The sequence below is a fragment of the Carassius gibelio genome, chromosome B17 (genome assembly GCF_023724105.1).
Source record: "Carassius gibelio isolate Cgi1373 ecotype wild population from Czech Republic chromosome B17, carGib1.2-hapl.c, whole genome shotgun sequence".
In the NCBI taxonomy this organism is placed as follows: domain Eukaryota; kingdom Metazoa; phylum Chordata; class Actinopteri; order Cypriniformes; family Cyprinidae; genus Carassius; species Carassius gibelio.
Window position 1 is genome coordinate 14,927,279 of NC_068412.1, and position 17,478 is coordinate 14,944,756.

General features: G+C 37.3%; 2 protein-coding genes and 1 long non-coding RNA gene across 7 annotated transcripts in view; 1 reads left to right on the top strand and 2 right to left on the bottom strand.

Annotated features, from left to right (window-relative positions):
* On the bottom strand, positions 1 to 13,180 carry kctd3 (potassium channel tetramerization domain containing 3). Its single transcript, XM_052580922.1, has 18 exons — positions 12,793 to 13,180; positions 12,202 to 12,255; positions 11,872 to 11,917; positions 11,579 to 11,652; positions 11,431 to 11,489; positions 11,249 to 11,329; positions 10,987 to 11,142; positions 9,536 to 9,626; positions 9,272 to 9,462; positions 9,075 to 9,190; positions 8,899 to 8,986; positions 4,423 to 4,539; positions 4,168 to 4,338; positions 3,931 to 4,086; positions 3,735 to 3,831; positions 3,367 to 3,566; positions 3,147 to 3,285; positions 1 to 2,875 (listed from the first exon to the last, which is right to left on the bottom strand). Exons 1-18 carry the CDS (start codon positions 12,861 to 12,863, stop codon positions 2,323 to 2,325), a joined length of 2,460 nt encoding a protein of 819 aa, XP_052436882.1. The 5' UTR covers positions 12,864 to 13,180; the 3' UTR covers positions 1 to 2,322.
* LOC127976480 (uncharacterized) lies at positions 9,345 to 17,094 on the top strand. 3 transcript variants are annotated; one of them, XR_008157815.1, is made up of 4 exons: positions 9,345 to 9,483; positions 10,553 to 11,361; positions 16,048 to 16,172; positions 16,859 to 17,081. It is a non-coding gene; the product is annotated as an uncharacterized LOC127976480 (long non-coding RNA). The 3 variants fall into 3 exon arrangements; XR_008157814.1 differs by lacking the exons at positions 9,345 to 9,483; positions 10,553 to 11,361 and adding an exon at positions 13,129 to 13,278 and having other exon boundaries at positions 16,949 to 17,094; XR_008157813.1 differs by lacking the exons at positions 9,345 to 9,483; positions 10,553 to 11,361 and adding an exon at positions 13,129 to 13,278.
* The window catches only part of ptpreb (protein tyrosine phosphatase receptor type Eb), a 15,852-nt gene continuing 12,268 nt past the window's right edge, over positions 13,895 to 17,478 (bottom strand). For all 3 annotated transcript variants that reach the window (XM_052580924.1, XM_052580923.1, XM_052580925.1), the window contains 9 exons: positions 17,075 to 17,210; positions 16,841 to 16,990; positions 16,613 to 16,706; positions 16,441 to 16,517; positions 16,030 to 16,164; positions 15,633 to 15,758; positions 15,374 to 15,525; positions 15,065 to 15,200; positions 13,895 to 14,904 (listed from right to left, as the gene is read on the bottom strand). In XM_052580924.1, coding sequence (XP_052436884.1) covers positions 14,830 to 14,904; positions 15,065 to 15,200; positions 15,374 to 15,525; positions 15,633 to 15,758; positions 16,030 to 16,164; positions 16,441 to 16,517; positions 16,613 to 16,706; positions 16,841 to 16,990; positions 17,075 to 17,210 — 1,081 coding nt within the window. In that variant the 3' untranslated portion in view covers positions 13,895 to 14,829. The remainder of the gene's footprint in view (positions 14,905 to 15,064; positions 15,201 to 15,373; positions 15,526 to 15,632; positions 15,759 to 16,029; positions 16,165 to 16,440; positions 16,518 to 16,612; positions 16,707 to 16,840; positions 16,991 to 17,074; positions 17,211 to 17,478) is intronic.

The window sequence follows — 17,478 nt, forward strand, 5'->3', positions numbered from 1 at the left end:
TTCTGCTTTGTTTGGTTACTTTATTGTGCCACCGGATATGTACAGAAGCTGAGTACCGATCTGTAGTGCATGTACCATTTCCATTTTTACATATTTCATGTAGCGTAAACCTTTCTCTTGTAGTCATGTTGCCCTTGAAGTCATGATCTGTGCAGCAGGTAAGCCAGTCTTGTTAGATAAAACACAAATAAAGACTCTTGTCTGGAGATAATATTAAAACACAAATCAGGTTATGACTGTATTTCTTAACGCAAGCATAAAGAATCATACTCTTGTCAATTAAATATCCCCCAACACTGAAATATCTCCGAGAGCAAATAAAGGACACAAGTAGCTGATTAAAGTACAACGTTCCATGAAATATATGTAAAAATATTTTATTTTTGCTTGCTCACAAAATATATGTATAGTAGATGTATTACGTAGTTAGAAGTATTTTATAGATTTATGAGCAACATAATTGAAACAAGATGTTCCTGTGGCTATTTTTTTCTAGCTTCATGCTGTTGTCAAAAGCACCTTTTACTATTCATTTTCATGTTTTAGGCTATGTAGCCTACTGTCAGCACTATCACTGATTGCATAGCATTAATGAGATCTCATCATTTCCTTTATATAAAGTAAGTACTTTGTTAAAGGCTTTCATTTAGTTGCAGTTACAATAATAATCTCACTTAGCAACATATAACTACATTAATAGCCTATATTGGATATGTAGCATTAATTGCTAGATATATACTGTACATATATTCTCTGGCAGGATATATACTGTAACCTGTACACAAAGTGTTATGGCTGAAAAAAAAAAGTGACCATGCTTATCAGTTGACAATGCAAAGTTAGCTTCATGTCACATATAAATAATTCTTCACAATATATTATTAACAGAAGTGAAAATGCAAGTGATAAAATGATACTTTATGAAGACACGTTAATTGAAATAGAAGTTAGTACTGTTAGTACAAGTTCTATTTTTTCTATTTTCAATTGTATATCACCTTTAAATCTGGCAACTGTCTGTAAAACATACCTTATAGCTTCTCATCTTGATAAGTGTCTTATCCTATCAGTAAATCTGAACCAGCTTCACTTAAATCAGTTGCATAATGTGATAATCCAAACAACTCTCACATCAGAAAGAAAGAAAAAAGCTAAATCTGCTTCGAATTCTCACAGCAGTATCTATCCAAACTGGCAAAAGGCACTGAATAAATCCCAAAAATGGATAGAGCAAGTAAAAATCCCCCGTGGATGCATGCTTAAAGTTCAGAGCGCAAATGGTCTGAAAGGATTAATGAAGAAAGAAACAGATTCTGATTCCTGTAGCCTTCACGGCAGCAGTGGAGTCTGTTAACCTACACATCAAACCTGATCCATAGCTGAAGTCAGTCCTTTCATTATAAAGGGATGAGTGTAAAGACAGACGATAAAGTGCGTCACAGAGTTTTGAAGGTACTGTTAGTGGCCAGTAGCATCAGAACACTAATCTACGTTTTAAAACTTAATTTACGAGAGAATAGCAAACCATTTAAGCAATGATCCACCCAAAATCTGAGGTCTTTCAATCCAAGTACAGTTTTTCTTTCTTTCATGGAAAACAAATGTAGCAGAGTGCCCAAACTGATCTTTTCAATACAATCAGAGCAAATGCAAATCATGGAGGTCATGAAGGATTATCAAGAAAAGATTATTAATACTAACCAATAGAATTCTATTTTTCTATTGCATCTGCTTTCACTGTATGGAAGAGAGCAGCAAAGACATTCTGGTAAAATTGTCCTTTGCTGATCCACAAAAGAAAGTCCTATGGCTTATAAATTGCATAAAGGTGAATAAATTCTTTATTCAAATTTTCTTCATGTTTTTTAGGGTGGACTATCTAAAGACATAAACAATAAAAATGTTTACATTTTGCAGTGCAGGTGTACAAAGCTAAAGAATAATAATTCATCTAGTCACTCTTTAATTTCTCCAAGGAATTAAAAGTATATGTATCTGGTTTTTTTAAAGCCTGGAAAAAGCAGCAAAGAGAGGATTAGGTGCATAACGCTGAAGTGTCATCTGTCTGACAAAGGCTAAATTCATTTTAACTGGTTAACAGACATGTGAAATTGACATGGCATTTGTGTTGTGCATTTTCCCTTTAAATCTGTCCACAGTGAGTGAGTTTTTTTTAGCTGCCAGCTGCCGTCCTGCCAGACCTTCACATCCACCTTCTGAAACACTTCACTTTTGAAATCATCCATTCATCTGCTTTCTTTTCCCTGTCATTGATTATTGTATTTGGTACGTCGTCTGCGTATGACAAATCTGTGTAAGCCATCACTCACATGCTGCGTCAGGAGCCTTGCGATGGCGTGGAGATGTGGACACTTTAGTTGGCGAGGGTGAGGCGGTGCTGGACGAGTCGCTGCCCCCTCCATCAGCTCCTGCAGGTGGGGGGCTCAGCTGTGGAACCGGAGGGCCCTTTTTCCTGCTTAGAAAATTAGCTTCAAATGCACCCCTCCTCCTAGCTCCATCCGGTCTAAAGTCAGCAGCCCCTTCCTCCATCAAATGGGCCCTTCGCTGCTGGTCTCCGGGGCTGTCTGGGGGTTTGCGTGCGGCTGCAGACTGGGTTTCAGATGATCTGGACCCCCAGAGATCCATGGTAGAGTTCCTTTTGTCTGGGTCCTCAGCGTTGTTCTCGTCCTCCATGGGTCCACATTGTCCGTGGTTCTCCAGCAGGGCCTTGGTCAGGTTTAAGCTGTGGAAGTCTCTGTAGCTGTGGAAGCTCTCTGTGCGTCGAGCACGGGCGAGCAAGGGGCTTTCTCGATACGGCCGCAAGGCTCCATAGGTGGCCGTCTCAGCGATGGGCTCCTGAGCCTGCAGCTGAAGACTGTAGAAATGACAAAATAACATTTAATCTTAAAATTCATTAAGAACATTAATAAAGGATTAGTTTACCCAAGAATTACAATTTTGGCATTACTTGTTTACAATATTACTTGTGAATTGATATTTCTGCAGATTTTTTTCATACAACTTCTCATTGCGACCAAGGCCAAAAAAAAACATAAAAGTAGCTCATGTGAAATTTTGAGCCAGAGTCAGAGTCAGAGTTTTGTTTAAAAATCCAGACTTGTGAATAAGCTTTTGGACTGCAGTACCTGGAGCAGGACTCTCGCAGCCGGCTGTGCTGCAGTACGGAGGGGGCGGGGCTGATGTTGGGCGTGGCACAGCGAGATGTGCTCAAATCACATTGGTCAAGCAGCTTCAGCAGCTCCTCCTCAGTTGGACCTCCCACCTCTGCAGACAGGTAACATCATTTCACAACTTTATCAAACAGACAATTTATTGTCCTTATTTTGTCCACAGTAATAATCAGACCTGGTTCCCGCTTGGCTTTGTCGTCACTCTTGTTGACCGTGTCCATGGCAGTGGTGAGGTCCCACATCTGAATGCTGCCGTTGGCATGGCCAGTGAAGAGGTAACGGCGGGGTCTGGAGCCCATGCGGCTCGAGCCTTCACACTCTCGCACTGTAAAACATGTGATGGTGGTGCCATCTACAGCCTGCACCTCACAGATCCTGAAATACAGGTATAAAAATAAATCCACAAAACATACAGGTTTGGAATGAGTCTTTTTAATAGTACTCTAAATACCCATGAATAGCAACACTAAATCATGAGATATTTATTAAGCTTATTATGCAGTGTGCACCTTGTTTAAGAATTAAACGTGTCTCAAAATGTACCTTTTGCCTGTAGAGGAGAGACGAACAAAGAGTTTGTTGGTAATAGGAATGACTTTCTGAATGAACACCTGTTGGTCATCTCTCTCTCCAAATGGGCCTGAATGCAAACAGCAGATGAAATGATATTTAACTGACTATGTTAGGACAATAGCAGCTTTTCAGTTCTAAGTGAACCGATATAAGGCAAGACTCTCACCAATGTCATTGCCGGAGGAATAGCTGCTGTGGCTCTCGGTCTCCTCCAGTGAGATGATCTTAAAGGAGGCCAGGGGAGTAGATCCTGGCTGAGTAGAGATCATGCCTCTGAAGCGTGTCACCGTCCACGTGCGTACATGATTATTGTCAGCACACACTTCAACAAAAACAGGCTGAAATTACAGACCACCACCATTTTGAGTTATATCGTCCTATATCGTCATATAGTCGTTTTTACCTGAAACTAAGTGCTTTTCAGAGAGCATAATCTTAGTGACAGGGCTGCGATGGACAGTGAAGGTCTGGAAGAGCTGAGGACCAGATCCAACGGTCTCTGGATGCTGCACGATGACACGCACGGCCCCTGAGCTGGTTCCATAGGCTATCTCAATCCAGTTCCCACTCACACCTGCAAACACAGTGAGATCAGTGACTGACCACACTAACCACTTCATTCATCTTGGTGAGGCTAGTTAACCATCTTTGGACATACTGGTTTTAGGAGTCAGGTAGACACTGAGGGCCGTGATGGCATCGTTCGATGGGTCGTGGTACAGCTCTGTCACCAACAAGTCATTGTCCTTCATTCTCAGCGGAAACTTCTGCATGTCTAAGAGTGAAGAGAATATGGTTAGCTGTTTTTTTTTTCGTCTTCTCATTTAACATATTACGTGGACATATTAGAGGTATTTCAAATGTTATAGTGGTGACATTTGAAATGTAAAGTGGGTTTAATGCATTTCAAATGTACGTTTAATTATAAAAAAGTTCATACACACTACAGTTCAACATATTTTATGTTTCAGAATGGATTAGAAACAGTAATGTTTTTAGTAATTATAATACAATATCTATTTTAATATATTTTAAAACATAAGCTGATTTTTTTTCAGCACTCATTTCTTCAGTCTTCATTGTCACATGATCCATCCATGACATTGTTACATTACATTTACATTTATTAGTATTAACTGTTGAAAACAGTTGTGCTGCTTAATAACAACATTGTTTTCCATAAAAATATTAAGGACAACTAGAGGTCGATCAAGTGGCTGATTTATCAGGCCGATATTTGCCTTTTTTTTTTTTTTTTTTTTTTATATCAGCATCGACCGATATCCGTGTTTAGTAGCGCCCATTTAAAGTCAGGCATGTCCGCGGGCAGCCCTGTGTTATTGGTGCAGTGAAAAGTGTTGCTGCCACATATGAAGGACACCAAGCCAAACCTTTTGGAAGAATCAACAACAGGTAAGGCTTAAATTCTGATATTTCAAAGTCCTATGGACATATATTTACTAAATATAACTAGTAAACTATGATGTGTTGCTTCACTTAGTGAAAGAAAAAACAAATAGCATAGAACCATTGGGGACTGGCATATTGATACAGCTGGTTAAAGATTCGCTTACTTGCAGTTAACTTTAAGGACAATAGTCAAAAACTATAAGCAGCCTTCTTGCTAACATATTAGCAAGTTGTAAGCTAAATATTGTAGAAACTTTATTTTCTGTAAAGTTGCTTTATAATGATTTGTATCGTAAAAAGCACTTTACAAATGAACTTGAATTTTATTGAATTAGCACCAATGTTATATGTTCTGTTTTATTTTTCCTGTATCGGAGTCTGAGAATTTCACTGTGCATGGAGAGAAGGTGGCAGCTCTCACAAATCCAAATGTTTCCATATTCGCAATGTATTTGAATGTTAAACTACAATTAATTTATTTTTTATGTAAACTAGGCTTGTACTTTACACGCATTCGCACATAGACGGAAAAGATAATCCTCTTCACATGAGCAAAAACGAGTGGACCGGTATAAGGTCTATTTATACTGACCAGTGTAACATTTTATGTTTGGTTGACTGTACTTTGTTTTAATAATGAACAGACTGCAATGTAAGTTTGAATCAATGGACTTTAGATTTTCTGTCATTTATACCAAACACAAATGTTGCTGGTTGTTTTGCAGCACTACTATTATTTATTTTTTATATATTAATTTTTTTATATATTTTTCAGTTTAACTGATTTTTATTTATAAAGTTGTATTTATTTTATTTAAATGTATATTTAAATTTAAACGTATGTTCCAACAAACTTGAAAAATTCTGATTGAAAAATGCTTTAAAAATGCTTTTTTTACCCGTTTTATATATTTACTACTTGGTCAGATTATTGATTTGTTTGGTTAACTTTAGATAAATATTTAGCTTTAATACCATGCAGTGCACAAAATTAAGATTCGAGAGATAGTTCAAGTCCGTGTTCAATAAATTATGGCCCTAAAAAACAGCAGAACATATCGGCCATTGGCTGACCTCTAAACATCGGCACCAGCATCGGTTATAGAAAAACCCATATTGGTCAATACAGCACAAATGTTTTCAGTTAAAGTGTTAGTTCACCGAAAAATGAAAATTATGTCATTAATGATTCTGTCCATACTCTCCATGTCCAGAAAGGTAATAAAAACATCATCAAAGTAGTCCATGTGACATCAGAGGTAGGGCTGGGTCAACGCTTCGAGGTCATCGATGACGTTGACGCAAAAAATATGTCAACGCAAAATATGCGCATCGATTCGTCGACCTGTTTTTATTTCTCTAAAAAACGTTAGCAAAGCGTTTACCTTATGTGCGCTGAATATACAAGATGGCCGGATCAACATTCTGTCCAACGTTATATAACCAATGCAGGGGTTTTTCTGCATTGATCTTTTTTTTTTGGCGGCTGTCAAAGCTATTTGATCAGTGAGTGATGTAGAATAGAATGACTGGTGCGCCTGACAGGGCGCGTACGAGAGTGAGCCCCGGCTGCACGCACTCACAGTCTTCAAACAACACGAGCGCTTCTTGCTCTCTCTCTCTCTCTCTCTCTCTCTCTCTCTCTCTCTCTCTCTCTCTCTCTCTCTCTCTCTCTCTCTCTCTCTCTCCCTCGTGCATAAATCATTAGACACGATAGAAAAAGGGCGGAACGCCAAAGTTTCACGTGGAGCATTCAGAGATTTTTTTTTCTCCATGACAGGCTGCTGGCTCCCACTGTTATTATTATTATTATTATTTTTTTTGGAAAAGCACTCTCTGTATTGGCTTAAAGCCCTCATGTTTACATGGGTTACTGTATTCTTTCAGTTGCTCTAAACAAGTATTTTGGGTGAACTTTTTTTATTGAATGCTAGACATCAAGTTGTTGTTATTTTCATCTGAAAGAAGAACTTTTTTTCAGTAAGCTAGGCCCTATGTGTTCAGTAAGCTTGTTTTAGTAAGCTATGTGTTTTCAAGGCTTCAAGGTTTTATTGAATGTCATCTCTATACAAGTGCAAAGTAATGCATTCTTAGTCAGTCTTTTATTTTTTAATTTTAAGAGCAATAAACATATATTGCAATGTTAAGGAATTCATGTTTTTTTCATTCAGATATGTAAATCAACATGTATGAATTGTTAGTAGTCAGTTAATGGGGAGATAATCTAAATCGAATCGGTCTGTAAAAATGTATCGTTAGATTAATCCATACATCGAAAAAATAATCGTTTATCCCAGCCCTATCTCTGACTAAATCTAAAATATCTTAAACTGTGTTCGGAAGATAAACGGAGGTCTCAAGGGTTTGGAACGACATGAGGTTGAGTCATTAATGACATAATTTTCATTTTTGTGTGAACTATCCCTTTAATACTATGATACATTGTTTTCATGATTCTTGGATAAATAGAATGGTCACAAAACAGCTTTCATTTGAAATATAAATATATGTTAGGGCTGTGCAAAAAATCGAATGCAATCAGTAAAAACGCTCCTTTAATTGGAAGTATTATCTCCAGCATGTGCGTTCAGATCAGGGTTGCCACGTTTTCACAACAAATCCTGCCCTGTTACTTCTCAAAACTAGTCCAAAACTAGCCCAATCGCGTTTCCAGGAGGTTCCCTGATAAAAAATTGCTTTCCGGGGTTAAAATGTAAGTTTTATGGCATGGTTGCCTTGGTAAAATTCGCATTTTAGGGGCTAAATGTCACGTTATTGGTATTGGGTTTCCTTCGAACCGCGGACATGAAAAACAATCGCAGACTTGGCAACACTGGTTCAGGTGGAGTGGCAGTTACTACACAGAGCCGTAGTTTACTGACAACAAACACAAAATCGCTTTCAAAATCGACAAGAATCGCCACCGATTTTAAAATCGATTTTGTGTAGATTGTCAGTGAATTACGGGTCGGTGTAGTAAATGCCAACCAATGTTGCCAAGTCTGTGGTTGTTTTTCATGTCCGCGGGTGGAAGCGACCCCAATAGAAATAACGTGATATTTAGCCCCTAAAATGCGAACTTTACCAAGGCAACCATGCCATAAAACTTACATTTTAACCCCGGAAAGCAATTTTTTATCAGGGCACCTCCTGGAAACGCGATTGGACTAGTTTTGGACTAGTTTTGAGAAGCAACCGAGCAGGATTTGTTGTGAAAACCTGGCAACCATGATCTGAACGCACGTGCTGGGAGATATACTTCTAATTACAGGAGCGTCTTTACTGATGAGATGTGCATGAAAATCGCATTCGATTTTTTGCACAGCCCTAATATATGTAACCCTAAATATCTTTACTGATCATTTTAATGCATCCTTACTAAGTATTCATTTATTAAACAAAACTTTTACTGACCCCAAACTTTTGAATGCTAGTGTATATAGTAATTAAAATGACATCTTATAAGGCTGCATTTCCCTACACCAAAATCTCACAAAAAAATCAAACACACGTGGATCACAGCACTGCATTAGGAGGATGAATTGCATAAGACTTTTTAACCTATTTGCTCTGTAAAATGAATTACACTGTACACTGATGCCTTTATGAAATCGTAATTACGTTTTCAACACTGATTCTGGTACTTCCGGTTGCACATCTCATTAACCACTCACGTCATATAAAAATGAATTCAATGCAATCCAGGAGAAGATGAGCAGCTTACCAATATAGTAAACTGAGCCGTTGTTACAGCCCAGCAAGAGGAAGGAGCCAGCAGTGTCGCAGCTCGTGATGGGCACTACATCCTGCACCTGTACAAGTGATGTATTGCAAATGAAGTTATCAAATATGAACAGTGATAATATGTCTGAATGTAGTATAAAAGTGAAATTGCTTTACCTGCCAGTGCTGGGTGACAGCGTTCCACACTCCTACCTTCCCCGTGTGACTGGTGGCAACCAGCTGACTCCCAATGAAGAACAGAGAGTCAACTGGTACTCCAAGACTGAACACACCTTTACAAAGACAGATAAACATTATCTTTAAATCGACACACATGAGTGACTGCGCATTTCATTTTTGTTCTGTCCTTCTACCTATTTCACTTCCGCTCCCTCCATCCTGGATACTCCACAATATAATGCTGCTCTCTGATGATGCTGCCACCATCTTGTCTTTATCTCCATGTGGGCCACCTACAACTTTTGCATTGAGGGCCACCCGCTCAATGGCCCAGTCCAGGTAAGGGCTGGAAAACACCTGCTGCCAGCCGGTTGATTCCTTTATCCTAAAGAACAATCCCAGTCTGGTGAGTATAACCCTTATTATTTTACATTTCAAAGTGTGGTCTGTAGCTTTACCTGTAGCAAATTACAAAATGTGCATAAGCAGCTACAATCCAGTTATGATGGCCAGCGACAATCAGCACCTTCCTAGGGTCCACTGGTGATCCTGTTGTAATATAAAAAAAAATCCAAAACAATACCTCAATATGTTGATACACAAGTAGGCTGAAATGTTGATGGTAGCCATTGACTTCTGTAGTATGGAAATAAATACTATGGAAGTCAATGGTTACGGTAAATTGTTTGTTTACTCATATTCATCAAAACATCTTTTTTGTGTGTGTGCTAAAATAAAGAATGAATCGATATGGGTTTGGAACAACTTGAGGATGTGTAAACAGATTTTAAATCACAGAATTTTCATTTTTGTGTAAACTATCCATTGATTTCATTTATATGTAAATTAACAGACACTCACTGTTTGGTTGGTTGGTTAAAAAAAAAATCATCATGGATTCATCAAAGAAAGTAATTAACATAAAAACATTCAGTTGAGTGGACCCAGTAATATTTGTTAGTAGAATTTTAATTAATATATTATTAAGTAATTTTTCAAGTTTATGCAAAAACACAAAAAGAACAAAACACAGTTATAATATGATAATACAACAAGCTCATGTGGTGAGAACATAAAAATATATTGTTCTATCTCTGGAGCTGTTGTGTGTCTACTTTGAATTTTTGGTTCAAATTCTGGTTTGGTGGAGCATCCACATTGAGCTTTTTGCTTACTGGATGTGTGCACTTGGATTTTTTTTTTTTTTTTTTTTTGCTAAACACTTCTTTTTGTACCATTATAACAAATCCTATGTAAACACATATTTCAATGTTTTTCTGTTTTTCTGTTGTTCTGTCAATTTTTATAAAATTATTATCCAAATTCTCTGTGATTTTGGCTCAGTACATTTTGCCCTGTGATAAATAAATGCACCAAAATGCAATAAAAATGGTTATAAAAGGAAGGCCTGTCCATTAACTTGTTTTCCCCATCTCTTTTTCATCATTCTTCTCACATGACTTCACTGGGCACAGAGGATATAAAAGGCCTTTTAAGATGACCTCACCCTGCCTACTGCACTACTGCTTATAAGGGGAATACTTTGTCTTCATGGCACCCCAACCCCTCCCCCCACATGCCCTTACCAGAATGGAGCACATGTTATTCTCCAGTCTGCTTTGAGACAGCTACAACCAACCCAGTTCTAATGTTCTCTGTACTCTCTACTGCTGCATCTAATACAGCTTTCAAAATCCACAATACATTTATGAAAGTATTCTATAACATGGTTCATTAAAACTGTTAACACAAATATGTGAGATCATACTCTTAGTCAGTGGTGATTCTTTTATCTTCTTTAAGTATTTTTATATACATACATACATGTAATATATCTTTTTTTGCACAGCATCTTTAATCATCTAAGTTTCAGTGTAACCACAGAAGTAACTGCACCGTTTTTACTCACCCAGTCTTTGAGGTCCATCTGCTCCAGAAGGTCCAGGGAGAGAAGACTGAGGGCAAGAACGAGGGTAACCCCCCTCTGCGCCACTGGGGCCCGAGCGCTCCTCTGGACCTGCAACAGCTGCACCCTGCCCTCCGGCACTGCTCCGCGCTGGGAGAGCTGAAGGACAAAGATACCAGCCTCATCCTGATCTGTTATATTTGGCACAGAGGATGAAATGGTGACTGCTTTTCCTCTATCTTCCACAGATCTACTCTCAACCTACCTGGTGGAGGGAGGTAGCCATGAAACAACACACTTCCACATGACGATCGCTCCAGTTCTTCACAAAGCAGTAAGCGTCGGACTGACCATATCAGTGACAAACAGAGATGTAAGGTAAGATGTATACATGCATAAATTAGGTGCTGCACCTAATTCAGTCACATTTCTTTTTCTATTACATACCTAAGGGGGTAATACCATAGAACTCAGCTTCATGTCGAAGGATACTTATGTTAACCCCCCTATCAGAGAAAGCATGGGGATTACACACAATAAACTATATATTTTTGGGATATGTAATGGATAAAAATAAGTATATGTTATGTCTCACCTCAAGTCCAATTCTTTTGTTCGAAGAAAGTTTAAAATGGGGGCAAAAGCTGTTGGGTCTCTGTCAATAAATATCTTATAGGAAAAAAAAGAGAGATCTCTTTCAGAGCTGGATACATTTCTAATTTGTTTGCTTCTGGAAAACTGTTAAATTATTTTTAACAAAGAACACACAAAACATGGTTATTTAATATTCATTCATTATTATTATTATTATTATTATTATTTGGTATGCTTAAATTAAAAACAAAAAAACAAAAGTAGATAAAAGTAGCTTTTCAGGACTTTACTCACAGCTCCAGTTTCATCCCGAAGTGTTGATATTCTTCCACTAAGTAAACTGAGCACAAAAATACATGGACAGAGAAGAATGGATATAGATATATATATATATATATATATATACGCATACACACACACACACACACACACACACAAAGAAGATAATTTTGGATGATCTATACAGTGTTTATATTATGACAAGTCACACTTTTCCTTTAACTTTTCAGACTTATGTATGTAGCATACTGCAACTTACAGAACTCAAAACTTCCCCCCAGTCCAAAAAAAAAAATAGCAGAAAAACAACATGCTATGGCCCTGCTTCAGACAATCTTATCTTACCTTGAGAAGAATGAGTCAGGAATCCATGTCAGAGTCTGCCTTGATGTGCTAAATCTGAAAATATGTAGATAGGATTAATGATTCAATCAATTTTTTAAGTCATTTTATTTCACTCAGTGAGCTAGAACTAGAACAGTTATTGTTACAGTAAGAAGATTTCATGTATTTATAATATTTTTAATGCACAGTTTTATTATAGTAACTTAAGTAACCATGCTATCACGGGGGAATTTGTTACTTCTATTAGGGTGTTTCTTCTGTTTATACATGTATGTTTCATTATGGTGGTAGTTTAGGGGGTTTTGGAGGTTATGATGACATCCTGTAGTCAAGCATTTGGAAGCTGAGGAACTGAAAAGACTTAGTCCCATTGACGCAATAATAGTTGTGGTTAGGTTCAAGATGTGTAGTCTGAGCTCAAAATGATGTGCTTTATAGCTTAAGGCATGGTTAACGGACACAGTTTGTGTACCGTAACGCTGATTACGTCATATCAAAGTCAAAATCCTCTTCAAGTTGACGTAGCCTTTGATCTCAAATAAAACTGTTTTGACTTCGAGTTCGCGTAAAGAAGTCATGACGTCAGCATACCTCGTTCCTCCGACATTCAGCTGGATGATGTCACCCATTCCAGGTGTTGAACTGTTCCCAATTCCAGCCATCGTCTAATTCCGAACAGTTATACACGCGATTTGATTATCCAGTTTGTGCATCGATTCCTCAAGATTCTCTTTAATCTTCCTCACGACCCCGCGATAAATTATGCGTCACCAGAAGGACGTGTGAGATGGAACTGTTCGTACACAGTGTTCTCCATACTCAGAGCTTTAATAAACAACTCAAAACACGGCCTTCAACTATCAAAGGCCCTTTTCTGTAGCCTATGGGACTTGGGAACGCTACGTTCAGTGTTGTGGACGCCATAGAGCGATGCTAGAACGTTGTGGACTCATCAGAACGTCAGCCAATCGAGCGGCGTCGTTCCTGACACAGGACGCAGACCACGCCCAGTGTTCCAGTGTTTTGGGAGTGTGTCTTGAGGAGAAAGCTGAACATCTCATCTACACAGTCTTAAAGGTATAGGCAACTTTTTATTTCTTTCTTTTTTTTTTTTCTTTTTTTTTGGCTACTTACTAAGATTTTACAAATAAAGAAATGAACATCACTTAAAATATAAAAGGACATGTAACGTTACACTGAAATACACTAGTATGAGATGAAGGCGCTTTTTAATCTACAGGGAGCTGGTCGCCACTTATTAGTACCACAATCCTTCCATGACCAGCTGTCATGCAATTGACCACTAATAATAATTAGCATAGCAATATATTTAGTGACTTAAATGTGTGCTCAAGGCGAGGTGACTCAGTCGATGTAAAATAAAACTGATTTTACAAAATATTAGGTTTTGGGAGTCTTCAGCTCCATGTAAGTGAACATAAAAACATATAGCCTATATTTATTTTATTTATTTATTTCTTTATGGGTAAAGATTGCTGTAAGTAATTACAATTGACCGTACACGTTTTTTGGAGTGTGCACTACAAACCTACCATTATATTACCAATATCAACTGCAGAAATATGTATTACAACCTGCAAAACTAGTATGCGTGCAACTACTAAAAACTGCTTATATTAACTTTCTATAGTATAATAATAGACAGAAATTTGCACACACACCCAGGCACAAGTATTGACTGAAACATTTATTGCAGAAAATGGTGTTATTCGGTATTAAGGCATACGTCTTTCCTCAATTTCTCCAGAATTTCTCACCCTGTTGTAGTAACACTGCAGTGATAGCACAGTGTTCAGCATTGACCTTGTTCAAATAAGCAGACCAAAACACAAGGTATCGTGTTTGTAGGGAACAATGAAAACAAACTATTCCAGTTAGTTTACAGGTTTCACTAAACCCTAAATGGCATCTATTAATTCCTCAACCAAATTATCATTATGGATTTTACTATTTCCTTTGAACGTTGTATGCTAAATCCATATCCGTATCTCTGTCACAGTTGTAGCCTCTTGGGTATTTGATTGGCTTATGAAGTCATAAGAATAAACAGCATTATCATCACAGAAACTTTAAAGCCTGCTAAAGTTTCATTAAGTGGTTGGACATCTCAGTCAGGTTATGAAGGTGATGTGAAAGGTGAAGAGCATGTATATGGTACGACTAGTGACTTATCAGGACTGATGCAAATTAGAGTCTGGCCAAGAATTGCTATACAATTCAAATTTGGAAGTATCTTAATTCATTTTAGTACACTAGTACACACACACCCATGCAAATATTTCTGGGAATCAAGCTGGAACATAAATAGAAGGAACAAATACTCAGAATGGAATGCTTCAAATTTCTAGAACACAATTTATAAATAAAAAAATAAACTTGTTAATGTACAAATTAAATAGTATGGTCATATTAAAAATAACTAAAAACTTATTTCATACTTAATACTTACACAAATGTAACAAAAGACATGATGTGGTTAAGCCACTGGAGTCTGATCATATCCAAAATATTACCCTACTGCATATAACAAGAATAGTAAATGTCAAGTGCATGGAGTGTCACCAAGCCAGTTTAAATATAATATAAATGTGTGTTGGTAAGCTGCACTCATTTAAAATTAGCATAGTCTGAGTAGATGTCAACAAAATCTTGCACAACTCTGTAGCAGAAGTCATATTGTTCCTGAAAAGACAAATGGAAATACATTATATCATAATTCACTCAGTCAAACGCCAAAACATGTACTCTATTATTTTAATTATTATTACAATTATTCATATTGTTACATAACAGTGAAGCCATCAGATCTATGTGAATTATGCACAGTGTTTTGCATTCTTACCACAGTTTGGACCATATGAGGTCTCCGAGTGCGTAAACTCTTCACTGTCTGGAATACGTCCAGTAACCCCTCGGCTTTGACCCGCTCTAAGATGTTGCTGAGGGCAATGAAGGTTCCGGTCCGACCAGCACCAGCACTGATGTCACACAAACACAAAAATACAAAATATACTTTTATGATAGGTTTTAAAGAGTTTATACAAAAAATTGCTGCTGAACAATTTGAAAAAAAATTATATTTAACAATATGGTGTGTGTGTGTGTGTGTGTGTGTGTGTAAGTGAGCGAGTGATTGAGAGAGTATTTGTACCTGCAATGCACCACTATAGGGTTATTTCCAGATTGCTGCTGTTGTTTCTGCACTGCAGCAATAATATCAATCATTCCCTTTCCGTCTGATGGGATTCCAATCTCTGGCCAACCATGGAAGTGGAACTGTCTGACTAGACGGGTCTGCTTTTCCTGCAAACAGCTCAATTTAGCCTCAATTTGTGTAAAATAAAGGAAGCTCCTAAGTGAAGTGTGTGTTGAAGCATAAAAAGGTCAAATTCACTGCACATTTAACTCACTGATGCATATGACAGCAGCATGTCTCGAATGCTGAAAGTCTCACAGAGTGTGTCTCTCTTCAGCTCCAGTACATAATCTCCAAATGAAACGCTGCCCTCTGCTGGCCAGTAACGCACGCACTTCTCCTGCAGTGGGAGTTGTCCGACATGACATGGAATTGTGGACAAAGAAAAATATGTTATGTTTATATATTAATTATATTTATATAGAATATAAATGTATATACATAATGTAAATATATACTGTATGTGTGTATTTATATATACATAATACATAAACAGTACACGTACATATATTATGTTAACAAAAACTTAGTTGGGATGCAATTAATCACAATAAATCGGTTGACAGCACTAATTAATATATAAATATTACAAATATAAATATAAACTATACCTGCTCTCTCTCTTTCAGCTCAGTCAGCATGACAATAGAGTGGCACTTCCTCTCCCATACCATTCGCCAGAAGTCCTGCACAGTGTGAGCTAAAGGTGCCTGAGTAGCTATAAAGTAATCCTTCTTCCTATAACCCTGCAAAGGTAAAGTCATGAGAACATTTCCCAATGCTCTGTTTAATTATATATATATATAATTAATATATATATATATATATATATATATATATATATATATATATATATATATATATATATATATATATATATATATATATATATATATATATATATATTAAAACATGTAATGTAACATGTATGTAAACATAGCCAATAGTTGTTTTATTGTATAATGTATAAATGTATTCTTATTATAGGCAATATTTTTACTTTTTATGAAACATATACTTACATCTATGAAAGATGCATTGATGTAGTCTGTGAATTCTAGCCCTCTTTTCATAGATAATATTACCCTGTTGAAGTCATCTAGTAATAAGACAGGATATTGATTACAAAAAGAAAGAAAGAAAAAGTACTGAAATGTTAAATCTGTATCTCTAAATATATATCCCTCTTCTCACATGGGATGATCTGCAGTACTCTGTTCTTTCTCATGTTGGCGGGAAGATTTCCGGTTCTCATGTTCTCCTTCATTATGCGGACATTAGTCAATTTCTAAGAAGATTCCAAACAAAACAATGTGTTAAAAATAACTTTTTATTTTTGCATTTTATGTTTATAGTAAATCATGAGACCATTCCATACTCTTGCTTAGCAAATCCTTGGAATGTGTGTAATGTGGTTCTTACTCTGAATTCTTCCTCCAGACCCACTCGGTCCATCTGTGTGTGTGTGTTGTGGAGTTTGTGGAGGTGGCCTTCCAAAGAAGCAATGTCTAACTCTGTGTCACCATACAGGTAATGCTCTAAAAGTGCCTGATAAATGAATGAATACTGCATCTGTGGGCGAGAGAGAAGAAATCAGTGGCCAGTCACTGCTGAAATGAGTCCAATACAGAAGAAGGACTGCACAAAGTCCTTTACGTCTGTTTGAATGAGCTGACAGCGCTGCTTTCTTATCCTGGACACAAAGCCAAACACGTCCACCCTTGCTTCAGCGTGCATCATATCCATCATCGCGTCAATCACAATGAACGTCCCAGTCCTGCCAACCCCAGCACTACACAGAAAGATAATGAGTCGTGAGATGTGAAGTATGAGATAACGTAGTAAAAACTGCTGGGTTTTCATTTTACTATTTGAACATTGAATTACTATTCTGGGCTAGATAATTATCTCAGTCCACTCGAACATGGGATCAATTTGATATTAACATTCACAATGCTGTGAATGTTGCAGGTTTTTACCATACAGCATACCAGGAAAAGTTGGAGTTGGCCATTTCACTGCAATAAGCGACTATTCACACTTTAACATGTAGGAAAGTC